Source organism: Hermetia illucens, chromosome 1 (assembly GCF_905115235.1).
Source record: "Hermetia illucens chromosome 1, iHerIll2.2.curated.20191125, whole genome shotgun sequence".
Taxonomy (NCBI): domain Eukaryota; kingdom Metazoa; phylum Arthropoda; class Insecta; order Diptera; family Stratiomyidae; genus Hermetia; species Hermetia illucens.
In genome coordinates, this window is record NC_051849.1 from 102195186 (window position 1) to 102208666 (window position 13481).

Consider the following 13481-nt stretch of genomic DNA (forward strand, 5'->3'; position numbering starts at 1 on the left):
GACGAACAGATTTTCGCACTGAAAGCATTCCAGGCAAAATAAACTTCCAATACTGCGAAATGCGTTGTCAAGTCTGAATGAACGTGCGGCATTTTTATTATTTAAGATTGAAGGGATTTTTATTCGTCAAATTGCAAGTAAAAAAATAAGTGCACTCTAAACGAACCCGAAAGATTATGAGAAGGGGAACCGTTCTGGTCGTCTATCGAAAATTGGTGAAAGGGCGAAAAGACAAATAAAAGGCTATCTTGTCAAAAATTCATCATTGTTTGGCTTTGTCTATGATAACAAGACGTGCTAAATTTCGAGCAAAGAAAATTTTCAGTAATTAGCTGCAGAACCCCCCTTAAGTTCATCCTAACACCGCGGATTTTGCAGCAATGTAGGCTATAACCTAGAGCATGATCCTAACAAGTCGCACCATTATTAACAAAGTCATAATAGGTCAAAGTTGTCACTTCTTTGGAAATTCAAGACTTTGAATGTTAATGTCCCCGGAAAGTGGATATTCTCACATAATATATGCATATATGTTACGCGCTAGGTACTAGTGGGACAAATGCACACTCAAATGTCTTTATAAAAGAAATACGCAAAACCTTTCATACTTGAAGCGTCCAGCTTCCGGTTTCGCGACTTGTAAATGATGGATAGTGTTTATAATTTCAAAAAGGTTGGAGATGAGATTCACCCAACGCGTGAAACAGCACACCCTGGGAAATTAAAAGAAGGAAAATAATTAATGACTCGACCCACTGGCTGATTTTGGATAGAAGAAGGTCCTCAACTTGCTTTGTAAGGCATAAAATATTATTGCGGCTTGTTGGAGAACACGCTTTTAAGTTTTGGTGATAATCTACCGGCTCTAGATAGTATATTCCAACTGGACAACGCAGCGAACAACTTTTAGAACCAAACTTCACATTTTTTGGGGTTGCAAAATATCGGAGTGGGGGATATGGCCAGCTGTAAGTCCTGATCTAAACCGTATTTATGTTGGAGGGCTCTATCTCAAAGTTGCTACTGAAGAAAAGTGGGGAAAAACTGGAAAAAAATGAGAACATGCTTCTCAAGGCCATCGTAAATTCAGTAAAAAGGCGTATAATAGAAATTGTCTCCATGTCTCCATGTCCATTACCATGTCTCATTGCAAAAATAATAAACAAAAGGATAAATTAAATGATTTTGTAATTTATGGTAATAATAAAATTTGCTAGCGTCCAGTATTTGGTTCGCGTATTGTACATATACAAAGGGATAGTTACACAAGAAATAAACAAAACCTTTCATACTTGAAGCGTCGAGCCTCCGGTTTTCGACTTGTTTAACTTTTCTTAGTTATTTGGATATCAGGATTAATCACTGGAGACAGCACGTGTATGTGCTAATGATGTTTTCGGGTAGTGTTCAATAAGATGGACATGTGTGTACTTTAGAACCAGCGGTATTCAATTTACGTACATATATGTATGTATATGAAGTGGAAATGCATGAAAATGCCTTAGGTGGGCTGAAAAGTTTGTAGGCTAACACACAGATGGCGCTGCTAGTATTATTCCATCCAGTAGTCCATATGGCTTTAAGTTAAGCTTCAGAAGACGCGTGTACAAATTTGGCACCTGCCCGACTATTAGTTTGTTTGAAAAAAATGGATAAAAAGGAATTTCGTGTATTAATAACGTATAGTTTTTTTGGGGGGACAAAATATTGCTGAAACCAAAGCTTGGCTTGATAAACATTATTTTGCCTTTGCACCAGGGAAAGCAACCGTTGAGTAGTAGTTTGTTAAGTTTGAACGAGGTGAAATGAGCACCGAGGACGATGCACGCAGTAGACGTCCCAAAGAGGCTATTACCAACGAAAACACCAGAAAAGTCCGCAAAATGAATTTGATCAAATTAGCTGAAGCTCTACAGATGTCAAACGAATGTGTTGGCCATATGGTGCATTAATGTCTGCGTATGCGAAAGCTCTGTTCAAAGTGGGGGCCGCACGAGCTCACAATCGACCAAAAATAACGAGTTGACAATTGATTTTGAGCAGTGTTTGAAGCTCTTCCTCCACAAAAAATCCGAATTTATGCGTCGATACGAGACAGTGGACGAAACATGGCTCCATTACTTCATATCAGAATCAAAACGATCATCATCTGGAGGGGCTGCAGTGGTGAACCGACTCCAAAGAGGTGGAGGTGGAAAACGGTCCCATTTGAAGAAAAAGAAAGTGCTGTTTTATGAAGATATTGCACCGTGTCACAAATCAATGAAAACAATGCAAAATTGCATGAATTAGGCTTCGAATTGCTTCCGCATCTACCGTATTCACCGTATCTCCAGATCCCCCAGCGACTTTTTCCTGTTCTCGGACCTCAAGAGAATATGCGCTGGAAAGAAATTTAGCGCCGGTGAAGAAGTATTCGGCGAAACTGAGGCCTATTTTGAGGCTAAAGACAAATCGTACTTTAAAAATGGTATCGAAAAATTGTATGATCGTTATAATCGTTCCAACACTCTCCAAGGCAACTATATCGAATGAAAAAATGTTTGAAAAAATAAAAATAAAAAAGTTCAGGGCGGATTTCCACAACTTCGAACCGACGGCTCCGCGATTAAAAGGCAGACGCTTTCACACTGAGTTATATATAAATTGTTAATTTGCAAGGCTTGCTGCACTATGTCAATACGCAAGATGAAAAAAATCCAAAACAGTAAGTCAGTAGTTAGTCAGACCGTTAAAGCCACTATTCCGACTGTAATTTTCAATTGAATTCACCAAAAGAAAACACCTTCACTTTGTTAACTACAGACCCGAAGTAGTTAATACCACGAGGAAAGTAACGAATATGGAAAAATGTAAATGATAATATCAAATGCAATCAGTAAATAATTCGGAAAAAAATTAAATTAATTCGGAAGAAAGCAAAATCACAAGCACTCAGTTCACAGTCGGGAGATTGATTGATGGTAATTCATTGTTTAGGATGAGCATAATCTTTATGTATTCAATGTATATTTGTATATTTTAGAGTTTGGTAATATATGAGAGAATTTCTTCTGCATTCTTAACTATGTACTAATGAGAAAACGAGGATGAAGGTGGAAATCTTAGAAAGACACTGCCGTATCAGGTTGCAGCAATGTGTGGAATCCTCACCCACTAATGCCAAATCCCCACACTTTCTCCCTCTTCTTTCGCCCGGAACCGCCACAAGGCATTATTCGCGAGGGGAACTGCGCTTTTTGAGCAACCAAGCCTCCCGATCTTCGCAGCCTCCTTGTGCTTTCCGCTTTTCCAAGTTCCGCCTGATTCTTTTTGAAAGCGGAGTTCACCGGGCATCAGTTCGCTCCCCATCTCAGTATGTTCCCTACGATGTTCTGCCGGCTTATGCGGATTTTAAGAATGTCTTCCGGGTTCCTTCTGTCTGAGCAAAATCCTGGACAGCGGAATATGACGTGCTGCGAAAAGTGTGCAACCACATTTGGGGGCCATGGGGACAACCTGAACCGGTGCAGACACTTCCTGTAACAACTATGCCATGCCAGGTATTAAGTCAGATGGTAGTGAATTTCGCCGTGTTGACGCTGAATCCCATCCGCGAGTTATCTCACTACTGCATACCCCTAGTGCCAGTAAGCGGTAAGCCATTTTTATCCTACTCACTGGTATCACAAGTTAATGCTTCCTCCCAGATAAATGTAGCATATAATAGTGCGTAGCCAAACACTTCGGCCACGAATACGACTGTGTTTTGGACCTGCAATGTTAGACATCATCTGCGTTAACGATATGCTGGTATTTGCCGCTTTCTCTCAGGCTTAGTCCAAGTGTCCCTTGAAATTGATCTTCGGGTCAATCAGACCGCCTCCGTTTTTTGTTCTGCAAGGTCAATCTGAACCATCTCCATCTTTTCTGATGTTAGTGGGCACACTAGCGTAAAGTTCAACATCTTCGGATCATTTAGCGGCAATGACCACGGCTCGATCATCTGCGAAACTGAGTATCGTTGCTTCCTCTGGCATGGGAAGGCCAACATCACGTTCCACAGGAGAGGACCCAACATTGAGCCCTGTGGTACTCCTGCTGTGAAGGTATACTGTTTAGTCTCTTCAACCGTATCGTACCAAAGTGTCCTTTGGGAGAGGTAAGTCCTGAGGAGCTTAATCAAATAACTGCGGCAACCCTGAACGCTATTCCTCCAGGGGTTTTGGTATGCCTCTGCACAAAGTACCTTGAAACATTCTCTCTTGCTGGTTTATAAAGCCTGATTAAGCCTACCTTGAAGGTTCGCGCGTTTCTCGTTGAAGTCTGGTCTTCCTTTAGCTTGTTGGAACTATATCTAAAGATACTTTTTATTTTTGCCCTGACGAATCTAACTTTCGGAAACTTCTTGGGTGGCTTGAGTTCCACACACCCACATTACCGCTTTGCTAGTTATCATATATTTGCAGACCAGGCACCACTCTTATTTTTGCGATAAGGCTCGCTGATTTGGCTGCTTTGATTCTGGTAAAATGGTTAGAATTGTTAACTCCCACACATGCGGGCAATTACATTGCCGGACATTGAACTTAATGGAGGTCGTTCGCTTAAAAAAAAGAGATTCAAAATTTTTTTCACCGAATAAGTCCATGTGGGTTATGAATTAAAAGGTCTCGAGGAGTACTTTCCGAAGCAAGTTTTAGTTTTGACATTGTTTGCAGAGGGGGAGTGTGGGGATCAGAAACGGGTCCATTACTTCAAGGACCCATTCTCAGAAAATCAGAAACTCACTAGAAAATCTAAAAAAATGTGGTGATCCATGCACATGGTATCTACGCTCCGAAATCCTGTACGTTACGATATCTGATCAAGTAAAGTTAATAATAATATATTATCATATTTTGAAAATTTACTGCGAACCCCCCTTAATTTCATCCTAGCTTCATATGCAGGAATATAGGCTTTGAAATGGAGCAGCATACAGGAAAGTTTGATGGAAATATATATCAAAATTTTGGTGGTTAAAATTGCTCCTTTCGCGTCAAAGTTTTACTCTATAAAAGGTAAATTGTCAGAACCACATCGAATTGAATACCGGGTATATTTTACGTACATACTCGTATATACACGATGAACTATATATGTTGTAGATGTAGAGCCATCATATTTCCAAATATTCTTTTTTAAAAATTCAAGAAAACCTTTCATACCTGAAGCGCCGAGTTTGCAATTTCCGACGGCTAAAAATTGGGCGTAGAATATATGTGTAGTATATGTCAGTGCGATATCATAGAAAGAAGGCATTACTCCAACGAAAGGAACCAACTGACCGTATTTATGTAGTGTAGAAATTCTTAGCTTAAGTGCGTATCCAAAAGTTGTAAGTGTAACGTTTTTGTGGGAAAACCACAGAACTTTTCATACGTAAAGTTGTTACTTTTGAGTTTCCGACTTTGTGATGTTTTCAAGTATGAAATATTTTTCAGCTCTCACTCCATATTTTATAAGTTTTATACATACGTTTATAGTTGGTTCTTGAAAGTGAAACTCAATGTGGCGCTTAAGCTTGAATGCTTTGTGGATTTTTCATGTGGGTAAAAGTAGTTGAGTCCTCGATGGTTTCATACGTTCATATTAAGTTCGTAGTGTATGCTTATGTACTAACTATGTCAGACTATAAATTGTAATGTGGTACTGATATTCTATGAATGTGTAAATAGTGCTTTGGAACGAAAAACTTATTAATCCACCCAAATTGAAATCCTTTCTAATCCCGATTGCTTTCCAATTTTCACGGCCGCTCAGTTAATTTGCACACGATGTAACTTCGCAAGTTACACACTCCGCACAAGAGTGGTTGCACAATCGAGGAAATCAACGCAAATGATTTGAATGAAAAATCGCTTGCGACTGCGTGTACACTGTATGACGGTTGGAGCAGAAGAGACTGGTTGGTTTCCCATGCGGTTCCTCTGTCTCCCACCAACGGAACTTTTTCACCGCGGGCTCTCTCCTCTCGTGGCGAGTTTTGAAAGCCACGGAGAGCAATGAAATTTCGAATGTTGTTAATCTTGCTGCGCCACAGTGCCTTATGGTACAGTAAATTTATTACGAAAGAGATAACTTTAACCCGCTATAACTTTGTTAATAATAGTGGGATTTCAGCAAACTTACTACTAGTATGGTGCACCACATTACAGTCGATACGACAGCAATGTCTTCCTGTTTTAGAATGAATTTAAGGGAGGTTTCCAGTTAGTTTTTGAAAGAAATGTAAGGAAATTACTACAGTAGCATCCCGATAAATCGTATCGTCAAGGAACTCACTATTTAGTATGGACTATCGGGAATACCACCGGAATGCAACATAAAGAATTTGTACGAATTAACTGGAAATACGAATTATCGATGTACGAATTATCTTGATTCCACTGTATTAACTTAATTTGAGTAGATATCATAATAGGTAGTACTTCGAGACCTAGGTGTCATATAGGAGAATTACCGTGATTTTGTTCAGATTTTTTTGATTAGGTATTGTGTTCCTGACAATAATTTAAACGACCTCTTTCTCCTCTTCGATCCCATTGCAATACCCGCCAGAACAAAATACGACCTGATTCGAAAAATATTATCCGAGCCCTTTCGTTTGACACCCTCTAATGCTGGTGCTCAGAGGTGGCGGTGAGGAAGGCGAGGCGGCAACTCTGTCGGCCAAACCAAAACCAAGTGGCCAAGGAGAACCTCCATAGTGGTGGCACCGGGAGACGCTATACTCATTTTGACTTGCCGGCCGTGATGCAGTAGGCGAATGATCCAATGCCCTAATCAGAGCGATCAGATGCGAGTCTGCACGGGGACTCATCTGAAGTGGCAAATTGGTCACGAAACCTTACCAGGGATATACTGGTACCAGAAGAACCCTGGACTCTCATATTTCGGGTGAAGTCCTGTTGTATCTGAGTACAGCTCGGTTGTTTGCGGTTGGCTCCCTAGTGGGAGTTTCATGGGGGTTATGGTTGTGCTCAAGCGAGAAGAGACCTTCTGGCCTCGGCGTGGTGTTGCGTTTCAACACGGGTGCCGTACTCCTTAGTTCGGTAGAGATTTAAGTAGATCTTGCATCTACCAGTATGAATGCTAAGCTATGCACTTGGTATAGACTGGTACCGTTGTTGCTTGTCTTAGCGGGGCTTTGATTCATCATCAACGGCGCAACAACCGGTATCCGGTCTAGGCCTGCCTTAATAAGGAACTCCAGACATCCCGGTTTTGCGCCGAGGTCCACCAATTCGATATCCCTAAAAGCTGTCTGGCGTCCTGGCCCACGCCATCGCTCCATCTTAGGCAGGGTCTGCCTCGTCTTCTTTTCCTACTATAGATATTGCCCTTATAGACTTTCCGGGCGGGATCATCTTCATCCATACGGATTAAGTGACCCGCCCACCGTAACCTATTGAGCCGGATTTTATCCACAACCGGACGGTCATGGTATCGCTCATAGATTTCGTCATTGTGTAGGCTACGGAATCGTCCATCCTCATGTAGGGGGCCAAAAATTCTTCGGAGGATTCTTCTCTCGAACGCGGCCAAGAGTTCGCAATTTTTCTTGCTAAGAACCCAAGTTTCCCAGGAATAAATGAGGACTGGCAAGATCATAGTCTTGTACAGTAAGAGCTTTGACCCTATGGTGAGACGTTTCGAGCGGAACAGTCTTTGTAAGCTGAAATAGGCTCTGTTGGCTGACAACGACCGTGCGCGGATTTCATCATCGTAGTTGTTATCGGTTGTGACTTTCGACCCTAGATAGGAGAAATTGTCAACGGTCTCAAAGTTGTATTCTCCTATCCTTATTCTTCTTCGTGTTTGTGTTTGACCAGTGCGGTTTGATGTTGTTGGTTGATTCGTCTTCGGTGCTGACGTTGCCACCATATATTTTGTCTTGCCTTCATGGATGTGCAGCCCAAGATCTCGCGCCGCCTGCTCGATCTGGATGAAGGCAGTTTGTACGTCTCTGATTATGGTCACAAAATCAATCCGTGCCCTAAGAAGACCGTGGGGTTAAGTTTTCCAGACAGGTGCTCACGTAACCCTCAAGGACTTAACCCCCGAATGCTATATTCGGAGAAAAAAATTATACACCTCCCTTTACACATATGGAAACACATCACAGAACTCTTGCGTTCACTGCATGCAGGTGAGTTCACAGGTTCAATCTTTCCACCAAATTTCTTAACAATAAATGAGAAAATTTGGTGTGACAGACAGCCAGATAGTCAGACAGACAAGTGATTTTAATAACGTTTTGTTTTCCACGAAACCTTAAAAAGTAATGCATGTATCAACTATTTCCAGTTCTCCTCTTTGGGAAGCCAGTATAAATAACCTACACTTTGGTCTTGACCTTGATCGAAATTGTTGCCTCCCTATCATATAAAACCTATTCGGAAATAGGCTTTCTAGTTCTAGTTTTCTGTAACTGGAAAATAGTCTTTGCGAAGTTACTCCAATAGATAATGTCCGCTTGTAGTGCGCAGTATATATATGTTTGTACCACCTTTGTTATGTCCCAACATATCCGTAATTGTGTGCGTTTGTAATACTAGGACTCCCAAAGAGCTCACACTGAAGAAAATGATGTTAATTAACTCAGAGCTTTATATGAGTTTCTTTTGCTTTTTCTGAACGTTCGCTTCAAGCTTATTCCTAAATTCGTCCATACATGTTTCGCTTTATGTTGTGCATTAGTTGGACGCCCTCCTGTTCCTTGGATTAGTTTACCCTTGCCATAATTTTCTTCCAATACAATTCGATTAGATTTGCCGATTAGCCAGGAATGGATGAATAATCGAAAAGATACAACTCCAAATATCTATCTGTACAACTTATTGAGACGTCATACTAAATATTTCCAATCAAAATGTCCTTGTTTAATTTAGAAGCGATTTCATACCGATTTTAAAGTCCGATTACATGCAAATTTGGCAGATTAGGCTGACATTGTTCGATACTTGAAGTCGATCATTCGCTTAGTGTCCGCTCCCCTAATGAGATTTCCACCCGTTCTATTATAGATTAGATATGTTTGTAGCTTGCTTCATTGTTCAGTAGTAACGTTGCGTTTGTAGCATGAGGCAAAGAGTTGTAATTGAACTAATTCAAGTTACAGGGTTGTTCAGCAGGTGGCTGGCCACAGTGAGGCTGTCGTCCTCGATCATCTTCTGCCAAATACACAGTACCAGCTAACCGTCACAGCAGTCGTAAGCGGACATAGATACAAGAGCCGACAGGTTATTTTTAAGACTTTAGGTGAGTACTTCGGTGGAATTTCTAAAGATTATTATTACTAATCAAGTTCTTTAAAATATTCCTGGTTTTTAGAGTTATCGAAGGGTGGAAGTGGAGATTCAATGGCACCGCATAGTGGCCATAATTTTGGAGATTTCAGTGATAGTGCGTTTACAACGACAACAGGTTCACCTCCAAATGCAACCACACGTGAACTTCCAACGGTATGTTCAATTATGAATTTATTTTTGGCTTTACGTATTCACCATATGTTGCTTGCATTTAAAGTACTTTCCCGCGTCTTAGAAAAGGAGAAAAGTTGAGTGCTTACAAGTTACGATGTTATTTAAAGAAGGCAAAGTTTAATTCGTATTGATTTCATACAAACAAAGCCAGTACTTTGGAATAGTTCAGAGAGTGCATTACGGTACATATTCTAGAATCAATAAGTGTGCAAATAGATGACTCAATATTCTTAGATTGATTACGAGTAAACTTTATTCTGCAGTGGATACGTTGATATCGCGGGAATTGCTTATTTGCTAACTAAGGGACTAGATACTAAAATGGTGGCCTCTTAATGGCAATCTTGAAAAATTCGCATACTATTGTAACAATAACAATAGTTATCTTAGCATAATAGCTCTAAAAAACAGGTGCAAGGTTGGTTAACTCAGTCGAATCGTTAATTCTCCCAGTCATAAAGCTGGTCCAGATAAAGTCGAGAGGTTCTCAAGCCACCATTTACGATATCAAACCATTGCTCCTTTATTCGAACGTTTCCCATCGAGCACAGGCCAATCTTAGCTAGTTAGTTCTCATCTAACTATACGATTGCAGACACCTCTTTTGCAACTAATGTAGACAACTTTGTCTTGATTTGCAGCAAATCCTAAAGTGAAGACTCTTTCTAAACCTGATTTACTTGAATCAACATTAATAATCTTTTGGTGGAGTGAACTCATCCTTCAGGATAAGCATACCGCCAAAGTGACCATATGATCCTGATGCTTTCCTCTTTCTTCTTCTTTATTTGTCCTGTATAATTGACTGATTTCTCCGCCTGGAACGTTGTTTCGCTATCACGGTATATCGTGCAAGTGAGGTTTCGCCTATTATAAAAGGTTCTTTTGGTTGGATTGGATGCAATTTCCACATGAAATGCTCGGATAACCTTTGGTCTAACCCCTCGGAAACTATTGGTGGTGGGAGAGCCTGCATACTTTACTAGTGCACTAAGGTTGTCCAAATATACATGGTATAGAAGCAATAGATTGTACCCAAGTGGTAGAAAGTCACAGACTGCGAATCCACCCGTGACTTTGGGAAAATTAGGTCGCAGTCGGGCCACGATTTTCGAGGCGTCGCCAGATTTATCACGAATGTTGGTGACACTGTTGCCTAATTCTTCCTGAAAACGGGAAGGTTCAGCAGGAGGAAATTTTAGTCGCAAAAGAGACGTTGGTCGCAGCAGACTTGAGTGGCAGTTTTCATATTAGACTACTGGCAGCGAAGTTGGCAAAATCGCAGGATTGTCCTTATATATTTTATGTCCAAGAGCCATGAGTTTGTTTTAACAAAATCTTTGGTATTGGATCAGTAAAGGGGACTAGGATCTTCTCCGATGACAGATCCTCGAGACCGAAGACCTCCGTTCTGATATCAAAATTGTTAAAGGCAACCATGCTGAAACAATTCGGTTCTCAGGACATGGTTGCGGTCAACTCACAATACCCAGGTAAATGGCAAGAGGAGAAACGTCATAGTTGTCTCTGCTTCTTTTCGCTCAGCATATTTGTTGGGGCAGTAGCAAATGCAATCCTAGAGGAGAGAAGCTGTTTGATTTTTTTCATTACAGCTGGTCTGATGACCGCGAACATAGGGTGCGCCCCTATGTTCGTGGGGCTAAGAAAAATTACCTAACAATCTCCACTTCAAAGTTGTTAATATTTATAAAAGATTTACGAGTGTTAGAAGAAACTCTAAATCGCATACTTTTAAGGTACTTTGAAGATGCTTGTCCTATTTCTCGAGAACAATAGACAATTTCTAAATCGTGTTTGCAAAAGCAATAAAGATGAAGACTGGCTAAATTTCCGGAACTCACAGTGTGAATATAAAAGGCCCGTAAAACATTTGAAACGAAATTTCTTTAAAGCATACTGTAAGCCAAGATGAGTCAGCCAAGTTAGACTCCTCAGAAAGCCGGATCGAACTTTCACCCACTTCAGAGTTGAGTGTATCCAGTAGTGGGAAGGAGATAATCTGTTGTTTCTGCTAATCTTTCAACACAAAGGCGTTGCAAGGGGAATTGGGACACTGTGAGGGAGGTTGTCTCCAATGGAAAGGTTAGAGCTAATATACTGTCCCTCGGAACCTTCAAAGCACCTGGTATGGATGGCATGTATCCCGCGATGCTAAAGGAGGGTATAGAGCACTTAGAGCAACCTCTTAGAAATATTTTTCGGGGATGTCTTGGTTTGGGCTACGTGCCTTTCTCACAGACAGAAGGTTAAGATAGTCATACCTAAGCCTGGGAAAGGTGACGATTCAAATCCAAAAACTTCAGACAAATCAACTTCGCATCATTTTCGCTGAAATGTCTGGAAAGACTGGTTGAGTGCCATTTTTGTGGGAAGGCGCTAAGGTCGCACCAACTAAATGAAAACCAACATGTTTACCAGCGTGGAAAGTCCTGTGAGTCTGCTCTTCACTCTTTGGTTTCAAAGATAGAGGACGCAACTCTGAAAGGCGAGTACAGAGCGTTTGAGTGTGCCCCCTTCCAAAGGTTCTGTGATGCCGCCAGAGAGTATTGTGACGATGCAACTTGAATTAAGTGGATCTATGGTTTGCTAACCCAAAGATTGCTGCCTTTTGAACTGGGTGTTGATCGCCACCTAGTAACGGAAGTGACGAAAAACTCCTCCCAAGTAGGTGTGCTATCGCTACTTCTGCGGATCTGCCAATATATGTCCAAGATTATGGGGATGACGTGGCTATCCTAGTTGTTGGTACACATCTCGGAACGGTGTGCGTTGATTTGGTTGACAGCCGGTGCCTCAGTTAATCCAAATAAAACCCCAATGGTATTGTTTATAAAAACTGAAAAACTGAATGGTTTTTTCCTTCCAGAGATGAGGATACAACCCTTCACCTCTGCGGAGAAGTGAAATATTTGGGAGTTATCTAGACAAGGAGCTGCTTTGGAACAAGTGTATAGAGGTAAAGATGAAACGAGCTCTCACAGCTTATGGGCTGTATAACCGAACCTATGCCTCGAAATGGGAACTTAGATCTCGGGTGGTAATGTGGATATATCTTGCTATCATTAGGTCGATGCTCGCTTATGCATCCGTAGTGTGGTGAGTTAAGTTGAAACAAAGGAGTTTTCGCTGTAAACGTGGCTAACGTTGCAAAGACTGTGCGTCTGAGTATTATCGGTGCCATAAGCATGACATTCGGCGCAACTCTAAATGAATTTCTCAATTTGCAACCCTAGGATTTGTTTATTAAGAGAACTGCAATGGGATCAGGTCATATACTAATTCCATTAGATATATGGGGAAACAATGGACGTGAGGCACAGAGCATTGGAAGGGTTATTATTGAATCTTGGGTTTTCAATGGCTTGCGATTCTCGCATCTGTATACATCTATTTGGTAGAGGATATGAAGTTATCTTGAAATGGGTATGTCTCAAAAACAGAACAGGGTTCAGGAGCGGGAGTCTACCTTTCGAGTAAAAAGGAGAAGTGAGCTTTTCACTTGGCACAATATGCAACATACTTTCAGGCTGAAATGTATCCGGCAGGCACAACACAATCTGTAGGTTCAAGTTGCGTTGAGGGCGTTGAGCAGTCTTTGGATCACTTCAAAAATCGTTCAGGAATGTAGAAACTAATTGAATTCTGTTTTCAGATTCAATACGGTTATATCGAAGAGGATTCAATTTCCACCATACCCGGGCCGGAACCAACAATTGGGTTGCCAGTAGCATTGGCTAATGCTTCCCATAATAATAGAAGTCTTAATGCTTCTAAACACACAAAAGTTTTCTTGTCAGAACCAAGCAAACATACGGCAAAGTTTATCCTGTTGTGTATTATGGGCATTCTGACAAGTATTAGCTGGGCACATGTTCAGAATAGGAATCGGAATCCATGGTACATGTTCTATGTAAGTGCCCCGCCTAACCACGCATCAGATATCAGATTTGT

General features: G+C 41.1%; 1 protein-coding gene across 1 annotated transcript in view; it reads left to right on the forward strand.

Moving 5' to 3' along the window:
* The window catches only part of LOC119646490, a 567562-nt gene that overhangs the window by 401136 nt on the left and 152945 nt on the right, over nt 1-13481 (forward strand). The window contains 2 exon segments of the mRNA XM_038046949.1: nt 9140-9285; nt 9358-9488. Of these exon segments, the coding sequence (XP_037902877.1) occupies nt 9140-9285; nt 9358-9488 (277 nt within the window).